This window comes from Osmerus mordax, chromosome 3, assembly GCF_038355195.1.
Source record: "Osmerus mordax isolate fOsmMor3 chromosome 3, fOsmMor3.pri, whole genome shotgun sequence".
In the NCBI taxonomy this organism is placed as follows: Eukaryota; Metazoa; Chordata; class Actinopteri; order Osmeriformes; family Osmeridae; genus Osmerus; species Osmerus mordax.
The window spans coordinates 305,322-317,659 of NC_090052.1; the positions used below are offsets into that span (position 1 = coordinate 305,322).

A 12,338-nucleotide genomic window follows, 5' to 3' on the forward strand; every position below is an offset into this window, starting at 1 on the left:
TGTTTTCAGACCTGTCCACCCTATACATACACGTATTGGTATTAAATTCATGCTATTAAATGTACATAATGCTGGAGTAGAGGAGCAGAAACACGTGGGGGAAGAGCCTTGTTTTCCAATTGATGTAAATGCAATGCACCCCCTGCTACCTCTGACTAGGAAAGTGTCAAATGCATGAAACTTACTCTGGTTACTCATAGTAGTCCCCTCTACATACAGTAAGAATCATTTGATGCTGGGATATACAGAACAGAAAGTACATGGGGGTGGGGGGGGGGGGGGCATTTCAGGGCAGGGTTGTAGTGTTTTGCACCCCCTGTTAACTCTGACTAGGAAGGTGCCACATGCATGAAACTTACTCTGGTTACTCATACTAGTCCCCTCAATGTACAGTAAGAATCATTTTATGCTGGAATAATTTTTCTCCTACCTTTTTTTTCCTACCCTTTGATGGCTGGGAAGTACTGCTTGATTCAAGAGTTGACGGCTGGGAAGTACTGCTTGCTTCAAGAGTTGACGGCTGGGAAGGACGGCGTGTTCAAGAGTGACAAACTTGTGAGTTTTCTAATTCTTTTTAGGGGGGATGTAACAGGCCACACTGAGGTTAGACTGAGGCGAAAGCCACACTGAGGTTAGACTGAGGCGTAAGCCACACTGAGGTTAGACTGAGGCGTACGCCACACTGAGGTTAGACTGAGGCGTAAGCCACACTGAGGTTAGACTGAGGCGTAAGCCACACTGAGGTTAGACTGAGGCGTAAGCCACACTGAGGTTAGACTGAGGCGTAAGCCACACTGAGGTTAGACTGAGGCGTAAGCCACACTGAGGTTAGACTGAGGCGTAAGCCACACTGAGGTTAGACTGAGGCGTAAGCCACACTGAGGTTAGACTGAGGCGAAAGCCACACTGAGGTTAGACTGAGGCGTAAGCCACACTGAGGTTAGACTGAGGCGTAAGCCACACTGAGGTTAGACTGAGGCGTAAGCCACACTGAGGTTAGACTGAGGCGTACGCCACACTGAGGTTAGGGGGGCCGGCCGACCAACCGTGTTGCCAGAGCCCGTCTACGGAGAGCCTGTTCACTCCCTATTAAAGGCCATATGGCAGGTTTATTTTTCCAAGGAATTTGCGCTATTTCGTATTATACAAAATATAATACGAAAAAGTAGCTACTTTTTGCAATGATTCTTCTTTCGCCCACAATGCATTGCATGACATCTCGTTGGGGAGACGACAGACCATTGAAATCGATTAGAAATAAACACTAGGCTAGTACCAGAGAATGTCTAATATGGGCTCTGCTAGTACCATCAAAACGTGGGACATCTAATCGGAAATGTGTTTACAACGTCGGTGAAAATAATTATTTAGGGATGATCTTGGGGGGATTTTACAGGTAGGACTGGCAAGTTAGCCCATAGCTAGCCCAGCATGATGTCTTCTATTTCTAGATCTAAACTCCTCAAAAAATTTCGCAAATGTTATTGTGGTTGATTATTCCTCCCCTTCCATAATACCAATTGATATCGCATTTAATATCGTTGGAAAGCCTGGTTAATCACCTATACAACGAGGTAGGCTACAACTTGTAAGGATCGTGCATTCGTGGAATGAGCAACACAGCTAACCGTGTGGGTAGCGACTAGGGGTGGAACCGTACACTGAAGTCACGGTTCGGTTCTGTACAACGGAGGGAAAAGCAAAACAAACTAGGGCTGCGTTTCCCGAAAGCGTCGTAAGCCTAAATTGATCGTAGAATCCATCGTACAACGAATCGTAGTTTTACGGGCCGTTCCCAAAGCCATTGTAGCTAAAGTGTCTCTTGAAAATTCGTAGCTCTTGAAAGCGCGTAGATTAACCTACTCCTTACGAGCATGTTCGAGTGGAGTCAGGTGGCTGAGCGGTTAGGGAATCGGGCTAGTAATCTCAAGGTTGCCAGTTCGATTCCTGGCCGTGTCAAATGACGTTGTGTCCTTGGGCAAGGCACTTCACCCTACTTGCCTCGGGGGGAATGTCCCTGTACTTACTGTAAGTCGCTCTGGATAAGAGCATTTGCTAAATGACTAAATGTAAATGTTCGGGAAACGCACGTAAGAAATATCGATGGTTTTGTTTTTTGCTCGATCGATGCTACGATCCATCGTTATCGGGAAACGCAGCCCAGGTTCCTCTACGAGTGAATACGGGCGCATTGAAGATGACATGTAAAGTCCGATTGCGTCAGAATCTTTGGGGGTCCTATTTGTATGTGTATCTAATGACTGGGTAAGTACTGTAGGGAGGAGAAGTTGGACAGTTTTTTTTTGTCTCATTCCAGTGATTGGCACACCTGGATGATAGCGTCGGATATTTTTTGTCATTTAGCACACGCCAGATGCGTTATATGCGTTAGCATCAGAGGCGTTGTTAGACATAACACTCTACTGGGGCACAGGCCCCTAATTCATATCCCTTTTTTAATTTCAAGCTTGCTGCGCACAATGCACTACTAGGTTATAGAACCTCCCCTTGCTTAACCCACTATACAACAGTTCAGGGACACAAGTTTGATATCAGCTTTGGCAGGGACATCAACGCGAGCGCGCAAGTTTTTATGTTTTAGTCAAAATAAGATGATTGGTAGGCATATCATTTAGAAACTATCTTTAGTTATGTAATGTTCCTTAGCCTACCTCAATTCTGACTTGTGTGCTGAGTCCGACACCTGGGTGGTATTCCAGAAAGCAGGTTATGTGACATACATTACATTTACATTAAGTCATTTAGCAGACGCTCTTATCCAGAGCAACTTACAATAAGTACAGGGACATTCCCCCGAGGCAAGTAGGGTGAAGTGCATTGCCCAAGGACACAACGTCATTTGGCACGGACTGGAATCGAACTGGCAACCCTCTGATTAATAGCGCGTTTCCCTAACCGCGCAGCCATCTGACCACCCGGGTAAGTTAACTCCCCAGTTGAAACCACTGGCACGTGCCACTCGCTCCACTGGCACGTACCACTCGCTACACTGGCACGTACCACTCGCTCCACTGGCACGTACCACTCGCTACAGTACAGTACAGTTTCGGATCTAACCGCCTCTCGATTACAGTAACGTTACTTTGTAATGCGTTACCCCCAACACTGGTGTCCAGCAGAGCAGCACATGCCCCTGTCCTGTGTGTCCAGCAGGGAGCAGCACATGCCCCTGTCCTGTGTGTCCAGCAGGGAGCAGCACATGCCCCTGTCCTGTGTGTCCAGCAGAGCAGCACATGCCCCTGTCCTGTGTGTCCAGCAGGGAGCAGCACACGCCCCTGTCCTGTGTGTCCAGCAGGGAGCAGCACATGCCCCTGTCCTGTGTGTCCAGCAGAGCAGCACATGCCCCTGTCCTGTGTGTCCAGCAGGGAGCAGCACACGCCCCTGTCCTGTGTGTCCAGCAGGGAGCAGCACATGCCCCTTTCCTGTGTGTCCAGCAGGGAGCAGCACATGCCCCTGTCCTGTGTGTCCAGCAGGGAGCAGCACATGCCCCTGTCCTGTGTGTCCAGCAGAGCAGCACATGCCCCTGTCCTGTGTGTCCAGCAGAGCAGCACATGCCCCTGTCCTGTGTGTCCAGCAGGGAGCAGCACATGCCCCTGTCCTGTGTGTCCAGCAGAGCAGCACATGCCCCTGTCCTGTGTGTCCAGCAGGGAGCAGCACATGCCCCTTTCCTGTGTGTCCAGCAGGGAGCAGCAGTGTGAAGGGAAAGAAGCAGAGAAGCAGTGATCAGCTTCTGCAGTTTCTCATCTCATGTTTTGTGTGTGTGTATGTGAGTGTCTGCTAAATGAGATAAGTGTAATGTAGGTTACCTGTGTGTTCTGTGATCTTAGTGTGTCCTTAAAGTGACCATAGAGAGAGGGTGGGCGGTATACACGATGTGTGTGTTGTTTGTGTGTACCTATAGTATGTACCACTGTAGGATACTGGTATCATATATCAGTATATGGTACAACACAAACACAAGAACCAGAAGTGTAAAGTTCCAACAGTGAACTACAGTCATCTCCAGTGAACTACAGTCATCTCCAGTGAACTACAGTCATCTGCAGCGAACTACAGTCATCTCCAGTGAACTACAGTCATCTCCAGTGAACTACAGTCAGTACAGAGAGACAGAAAGGGGAAAGAGGGATGAGAGGAAGATTGGGTGATAAAAATAGAGGGAGGATATGTAAGGATTTGGGGAAGAGATTGTTAAAGCTGGCTTGCAGTTTTTTCTGTTTGGCATTCGTCTTGTGAAACTATGTGCCTTGAACAGGGTTTGGCAGCGAGGTACACAGCAATAAAAGGGGAGTACATGTCTCTCCTGCCAAACTCACAGAGAAAACCCACCAATACTGAGGATCTGGAGTCTGTCCTGGTGATGTCAGCATCTCCACATCCCCTCTGTGTGTGTGTGTGTGTGTGATAGAACGTCTGGTCTGATCTGGTCAGGCCTGGTCTGATCTGATCTGGGTCTGGGTATAGTTCTAGTCTGGCCTGGCCTGGTGTGTGTGTGTGGTCTGGTTTGGCGTAGCTTGGTGTGTGTGTTCTCACTCGTTGGCTCAGAGAACTGTGTCTCTGATTTCATGGAAGACTGAAGGGAGCGTGGCTGCAGGAGGAGAGGATACAAAAGGAGAGACGAGAGAGATATCAGGGAGGAGAGGAGAGAGAGAGAGAAGAGCAGGAAGAGGAGAAAGGAGAAGAGGAGCAGCACTGCTTTGGCTCTCCTCCTCTCCACCTTCCCTTTCCTCTCCTCCTCTCCTCTCCTCTCCTCCTTCCCTTTCCTCTCCTCCTTCCCTTTCCTCTCCTCTCCTCCTTCACTTTCCTCTCCTCTTCTCTCCTCTTCTCTCCTCTCCTCTTCTCTTCTCTTCCCTCTATGTGAGTGTATGTGTGCGTGTGTGTGAGAGAGTGTGTGTGAGTGTATGTGTGCGTGTGTGAGAGAGTGTGTGTGAGTGTATGTGTGCGTGTGTGTGATTAACAGGTAGGTGGGAGCTTAGATGCACAGACGCACCCCAGTAGAGGAGACACCGGCTTGCAGGCTGAGCTGTGATTACAGTTTTTCACATTTGCTAAAACACATTCTTGAAACAGTCACCCATTTTCTCAAAACTGTAAACACAAAACCTCATCTTCAAGCACTATTTACAAAACCTCTGAATCCTCTTGCAAAATGAAGTTTTCGCCTCAAAACTGTTTTACCTGTGCTCAAAATCAAGCTTTCGCCTCAAAACAGATTTACCTGTGCTCAAAATCAAACACTGCTCTCAAATCATAAACAAAGTGATCAAAATGATATACACTATCAAGCAGTCAGTAAACAATACACAACAAAATTGAAAACACATTGTTCAAAACATATTGTTCTCAAGGAGAAGTACATTTTTACGTAATCTCAAAACAAATGTCATATTTATCCGTCATTGTCTTTTGATGAATGACAACATGTTCTATCATAGTAGCTCAAAATGTATCAGAAATTACTACTCTGCTTTGCTCTTTGCAATTTTTTTGTTCTTTCTCCTCCTTGTACCCCTATACAGTACTGTACCCTGCATCTCACTACTCACAACTCACTCTTGTTCTTTGTTGATATGAACCTGCAACCAGTCAAAATCTATTGAGCAGTCAGTACTGTTACTGTAACGAAGGGAAAGCGCAATGTTCAGGGCCATACAATTTGTTCATTGTACAGTATACAGCCTACAATGCACTGTACTACAGTATACAATACTACAGTAAAAGGGACAAAAATCTAAGGAGTAAACATGTGATCAATGTGCTTCTTCTTGTCTTTGGGCTGGGTCAGGCCATAGCACTTCGTCGACATCATAAGCAATATTTTCCCACCTTCAACAACCTGTTTGCTCTCTGAACTGGCTTATATTGGTTGTGTCACATCATAAAAAAAAAAGGGAAATCAATTTTGAGTGGTTGTGTTTTGTCATTGACATGTTTTCTCTATTTGTATTTGATTGTTGCCATTTGTGTTTACCAGTATGGATGACATGTGCATTAGAGTGCAGAATGTGTTTTGAGAATGAGAATGTGTTTAGAGTTTTTCTGAAAAGTCTATGTGAGATCTGCAAATTGTGTTTTACCATGTGGAATGGTTTAAGGTATTGACAACAGACTGCACAATGAGCTACATGAGTTCAGGCAACTGAGAACTTTGTTCAGCCAATGGGTTTTAGTGTTTTAGCAATTCAGAAAAACTGTAACTGTCCTGATGGCCTCCAACCCCGTCATGATGTGCTGGTGTTCATAATAAACATTCAGGAAACCTGTTATTTTAATAGTGTGTGTCCGGTCTCTGGTCTCTCTGGTTTCTCTTGTCTCTCTGTTCTCTCTGGTCTCTCTGGTTTATAGTCTCTCTGGTCTCTAGTCTCTCTGGTCTCTCTGGTCTCTAGTCTCTCTGGTCTCTCTGGTCTCTGGTCTCTAATCTCTCTGGTCTCTCTGGTCTCTGGTCTCTCTGCTCTCTGACCTTTCTGGCTTCTCTTTGGTCTCTTTCTGACCTCTACCCCAAGAGAGAGAGACAGAGAGAGAGAGAGGAGGAGAGAGGGAAAGAGGGAAAGAGGGAGAGAGAGAGAGAGAGAGAGAGAGAGAGAGAGAGAGAGAGAGAGAGAGAGAGAGAGAGAGAGAGAGAGAGAGAGAGAGAGAGAGAAAGAGAGAAAAGGGGTGATTTTTGTGTGAGTGTGTGTGAGAGTGTGTGTGTGTGTGTGTGTGTGAGGAGCCTGTGTGTGAGAGCCTGTGTGAGAGTGTGTGTTTGTGTGAGAGTGTGTGTGTGAGAGAGTGTGTGTGAGAGTGTGTGTGTGTGTGTGTGAGGCAGCTTGGCAGCATGGGACAGCATGAACGTTGTTTGCTCAGTAAACCTCGAGGGGAAATGCTCGCATTGTTGAACCTGGCGGCCTTGGTTACGAGCTGGCCGTCGTGGTTACAGACCTGGCCTCCTCAGTTCTGAGTTTCTGAGGGGCCTCATCGCTCCTCCTCCTCTCTGGGCAATGAAGGAGAGGAAGTCAGACACTATATACGTTAATACCCCCTCCCTGTCGCCATGGCAGCCAGGCAGGGTTTGTTTGAAGATCCCAGAGATTCCAGACCCACTGAACTAACAGAGGGAGGGGGGGAGGAGGGGGGAGGAGGGAGGAGGAGGGGGGAGGAGAAGGGAGGAGGGGAGGGGGGAGGAGTGGGGAGGAGAAGGGGGGAGGAGGAGGGAGGAGAACGGGGGAGGAGAACGGGGGAGGAGGGAGGAGAACGGGGGAGGAGAACGGGGGAGGAGGAGAGAGGAGAAGGGGAGGAGGGAGGAGGAGGAGGGAGGAGGAGGAGGGGGGAGAAGGGGGGAGGAGGAGGAGGAGGGAGGAGGAGGGGAGAGGAGAAGGGGGGAGGAGGACAGAGGAGGGAGAAGGGAGGAGGGAGAGAGGAGGGAGGGGGGAGGAGAAAGGGGGAGGAGGGATGGATGGATGTGAGAAGAGAGGAGTGATAAGGAAGAGGCATAGAGGGATCTCCTCCTTTCCTCCCCTCCTCCCTCCTCCTCCTCCCCTCCTCCTCCCATCCTCCCCTCCTCCTCCCCTCCTCCTCCCATCCTCCCCTCCTCCTCCCGTCCTCCTCCTCCCCTCTTCCTCCCATCCTTCTCTCCTCCTCCTCCTCCTCTCCACTCCTCGGTCTGTTCCATGGTAAAAGGTGGGAACAGTTGTGCTCTATGACGGGCTGAAGGACCCTCCCCCCTCTCCTCCCGTATCCCTCCCCTCGGCCACGCTCTGCCGTATCCCTCCCCTCGGCACGCTCTGCCCTCCGGCCAGTCTGAATCCACGTCAAATAGAGCCGCTTCATGAGCTGTCTCAGCCACTTTAACACAACCGGGGGGGGATATATCATACACACACACACACACACACACACACACACACACACACATGCACACACACAAACTCCCATCCAGAAGCCAAGTGGCTTAATTCTGCATGGAGATGGAAATGAGAATGTTCTGTGTGATTGTGTGAGTGAGTGTATGTGAGTGTGTGCATGTGTGTGTTTGCCTGAGTGTGCGTGTGTGTGTGTGTGTGAGTGTGCGTGTGTGAGTATGTGTGTGTGAGTGAGTGTGTGTGAATATGTGTGTGTGAGTGTGTGCGTGAGTGTGTGCAGGAATCCAGGCCTCTCCTGCAAGCATCAGAAGGGCCTTTGTGCTGCGTCTGGTAAGCCAGAACCACAGCTTGAGAAGGGCGCTGAAAGAGAGGAGAAGAGAGGGAATGAGAGAGTGAATGAGAGACTGAAGGAGAGAGTGAATGAGAGGGTGAAGGAGAGAGTGAATGAGAGTGAAGGAGAGAGTGAATGAGAGTGAAGGGGAGAGTGAATGAGAGAGTGAAGGGGAGAGTGAATGAGAGGGTGAAGGAGAGAGTGAATGAGAGTGAAGGAGAGAGTGAATGAGAGTGAAGGGGAGAGTGAATGAGAGAGTGAAGGGAGAGTGAATGAGAGACTGAAGGGGAGAGTGAATGAGAGAGTGAAGAAGAGGGGGAATGAGAGAGTGAATGAGAGAGTGAAATATGGGGGAATGAGAGAGTGAATGAGAGGGTGAATGAGAGAGTGAAGGAGAGAGTGAATGAGAGGGTGAATGAGAGAGTGAAGGAGACAGTGAAGGGGAGAGTGAATGAGAGGGGGAATGAGAGAGTGAATGAGAGGGCGAATAAGAGAGTGAAGGGGGTGAGTGAATGAGAGGGTGAATGGGTTAGGGTGGGAGGGTGTTAGTGTCTAATGCTGAGAGTTTAACACAATTGGATTGAGTTGGACATCAAGTACTTCTCTGGGGCCATCCCCTGGATTTAAACTCCATTAAGTAACTCTTTGTCTCACCCCCTCTCCCACAAGCCTAGCTGCTCACTGTGGGGACACATCGGGGGGGGGGGGGAGAGATGGGAGGAAGGGAGGATAAGAGGAGGGTGAAGGAAAAAGATGTATGATGGAGGAGAGATGCAGGAAGGAGGTGAGGAGCGATGAAGGGGAAGGAAGGCAAGGAGAGACCGAAGGGACAGAGAGGAAGCAGAGAGATGAGGGTGTGAAGGGTAAAAAGATGGAGGGATGGAGGAGGGGAGGAGATGAGGGATGGAGGAGGGAGGAGATGAGGAGGTGAGGGATGGAGGAGGGGGAGGAGATGAGCAGGTGAGGAAGTGAGGAGGGGATGGAGGGAGTGAGGGGAGGAGGAGGGAAGGAGATGTGAAGTGGGGGAGGGGGTAAGGAGTTGAGGTAGGAATCATTCTATGGCATCATATGAGTAAATATTTGAAAAAGATTGAGAAAAGGATTTTTAGTGTGCTATTTTGTAAATTTGAGGACAGAGACAATAAACACCATCACACTGCACACATGTTCCACAGTTTTATTCAGAAGAATATTCATGTCTACCTGGCTGCTCCAGAGTTACAGACTCCCAGGACCTGCCTCCCAGCCCACATCCATCACACACAGCAAACACAAAGCAAATAAAAACAGACATCAACAACAATAGCCACATGGTGTCATGGGACATTAAATATATTTATTTGTGATAAATGTAATATATTAGTATGCTTGACAACACATCACACAGTGGACTTACAGCCCAACAGCAAGAACACAGATCATGTATGTGTGGAGGTTATGCAGCAGGTTAGGGTCCAGAACAGAGGTCTAGACTACCGAGGTGAAGAGAACCAAGGTCTCCAGAAACATGTTCTGACAGGCAACCTAACTCTAACACAGGTTGTGTGTGTGAGAGAGAGTGTGTATGTGTGTATGTGTGTGTATGTGTGTATGAGTGTGTGTGCATAACTCAAGTAAACAAGGATGACTATTTTCCATTCATCTGCCAGTCCATTCAGAAGCCTATTTCAAACTCAAGTAGTTAATACACAAGTAGTTGTAGGTCGTGTTTGACACAAAACGATAATACTATACAACTATATATATGTATATATCATATATGTATATATTTATACTACTCAAACAGCCTCCTGTGGATGAGGAGGTCTGTCCAGTCCAGCCAGGGCTGATAAACATCAGAACGTTCCTACATAGGTTGTTGACCATCCATACATTGCTGTAAATCACCAGACTGCCCAGACAGTACTAATATATTATCATAGTCATGTAAGAGTGGAAAAGTAAATTGGGGGAATTTGTTTTGAAACCACAGTTGGCAGTTATGGGGGTAGATTCCACAAGTGGGCAGGACACAGTCTAGGAACCCCCACCCTCACCAGTCATGTCTGAGCTGATTCCTTCACGGAGATGCAGAGCTGCTGTCCACAGGCCCTGCAGGGCTGCAGAGCTGCAGAGCTGTAGAGCTGCAGAGCTGCTGTCTCCAGCCCCTGCAGAGCTGCAGTCCACAGCCCTGCAGAGCTGCAGAGCTGCAGTCTCCAGGCCTGCAGAGCTGCAGAGCTGCTGTCTCCAGGCCTGTAGAGCTGCAGTCTCCAGCCCTGTGATCGTGGTAGAATGGTGTAGAGGCCTAGGGACGTGCACAGACATTTGGAGGGGCTATTGCTCTAACATGAAAAAGGGCCACCCCCCGACGCAGTCACTTTCTTTCTCATACAGCTCAAAAAAGCGATCAACATTTTGAATCCTATATTTATTTACAGTACTATACCACAGTTATATAGCACAGTACAGTTATACCACCATGTATAAAATGAGTGTAACCACGGCAGCAAGATCTTACTTTTGCTATCACACATTATAACACTGCATATATACACATAGCGCTACCAGTGATGATGCCTTTGGTTCATGTAGCGTAGCATGATTATACGTCAATATAAGGCAAGGTAGCGCGAAGTGATGCAAACGTTACAAGTTGATGCTGCACATCAACGAGTGGATATATATATTTTTTTTACTATTCACAGGGCATTTGTCATTATATCCATTACTTCAAAAAGTCACATGAAAATTGAATGGTTTTCCCTCTCCTTCACTCGCAGGGTGTGAGAATACAAACAATGTCATGTGACTGGGGGCAACGCTGATTTGATGTAAATTAACACAGAACTGGATGATATCGCAATTTTATTTTATTTAACTTTACTAATAATGGGCTTATCGTATTGATGCAAACGGGTCGTTGCCCGGGCAACATTTAGCCCGTACCTGTGCACGTCCCTGTAGAGGCCCAATCTCAATGTTTCCCTTAAACCTTATGCCCTTAACCCTCACAGACCTACTTGACGTCACCTCGTAAGTGATTGAGTGCAAGAGGCAGCGAGGGGCTCAAAATGCTCTATATTGGAATGGAACAGCACTTTGCTGCATTATCAGTAAAATAGTAATGTTGTTGGATCAAATCTGATAAAAAGCATATTTGGAATGTATCATGTGAAAACACAACCTACACACAGTTCTGGCTATATTATCCATCAGTGAGCTTTGTGTTAAAACTTACATGTTAACTTTTATTTCTAACTATGTTCACGTCAGGGTTGGTTGCTCCGTCCATGCTTGCTTGTTTACAGTTCTTCTTCTTCATGTTTTATGAGGCAAGTTAGCCAGGATTTTGATCTTGCTTCCAGGTTTCCCCTGGTAACCCTTGTGTTTCACCTCACAACGCTATGAATTTTGCTAAAGTCTGCAAAAATGCTGACTTACGGAAAGGGTGCATAAGGGAAGAGCCCTCGAGCACTTGACAAGTTGACAGTGGGACAAGTTGACAGTGGGACAGCCCTAAGCCCTCACAGACTGAGCAAGAACACGTTGACAGTGGGACAGCCCTAAGAGATTGGGCCATGGTGGTAGAATGATGTATAGACTGTTGTGATGGTGGTAGAATGATGTATAGACTGTTGTGATGGTGGTAGAATGATGTATAGACTCTTGTGATGGTGGTAGAATGATGTATAGACTGTTGTGATGGTGGTAGAATGATGTATAGACTGGTTGTGATGGTGGTAGAATGATGTATAGACTGTTGTGATGGTGGGGTAGAATGATGTATAGACTGTTGTGATGGTGGTAGAATGATTCCTGGGGTTTAGGCCCCGTCCACCCTAGCCCGGGTAAATTTAGAAACACATGCATATGTCTGCGTTTGCACCTCCCGTCCACACTCATACGGCATTCGGACACTGAGGGGACAGGCTCCCCTAGCCGCAGACGGGTTGGCGTAGTACTGTGGGCGGGGTCCACGGAGATTTCCAGATACGATGACGTTCAGTTGCTATGGAACTGGGGATAGCTTGCGCTCGAGAGGCTATAACGTCAAGATGAACATGGAAGGTGAAAGGAATATGCTGCTGGGTCTCTGTAATTTATTATCAGTTTAGTTAGTGTACTTCAGGTACAAGTAGTATCACTTAATAGATACGCGTTACTCCTAC

At 47.6% G+C, this 12,338-nt stretch overlaps 1 protein-coding gene across 1 annotated transcript in view; it reads right to left on the reverse strand.

Moving 5' to 3' along the window:
- Positions 1 to 10,229: 10,229 nt before the first annotated feature.
- The window catches only part of ntn1b (netrin 1b), a 21,487-nt gene continuing 19,378 nt past the window's right edge, over positions 10,230 to 12,338 (reverse strand). Inside the window, exon 5 of the mRNA XM_067231112.1 lies at positions 10,230 to 10,474. Coding sequence (XP_067087213.1) covers positions 10,230 to 10,474 — 245 coding nt within the window. The remainder of the gene's footprint in view (positions 10,475 to 12,338) is intronic.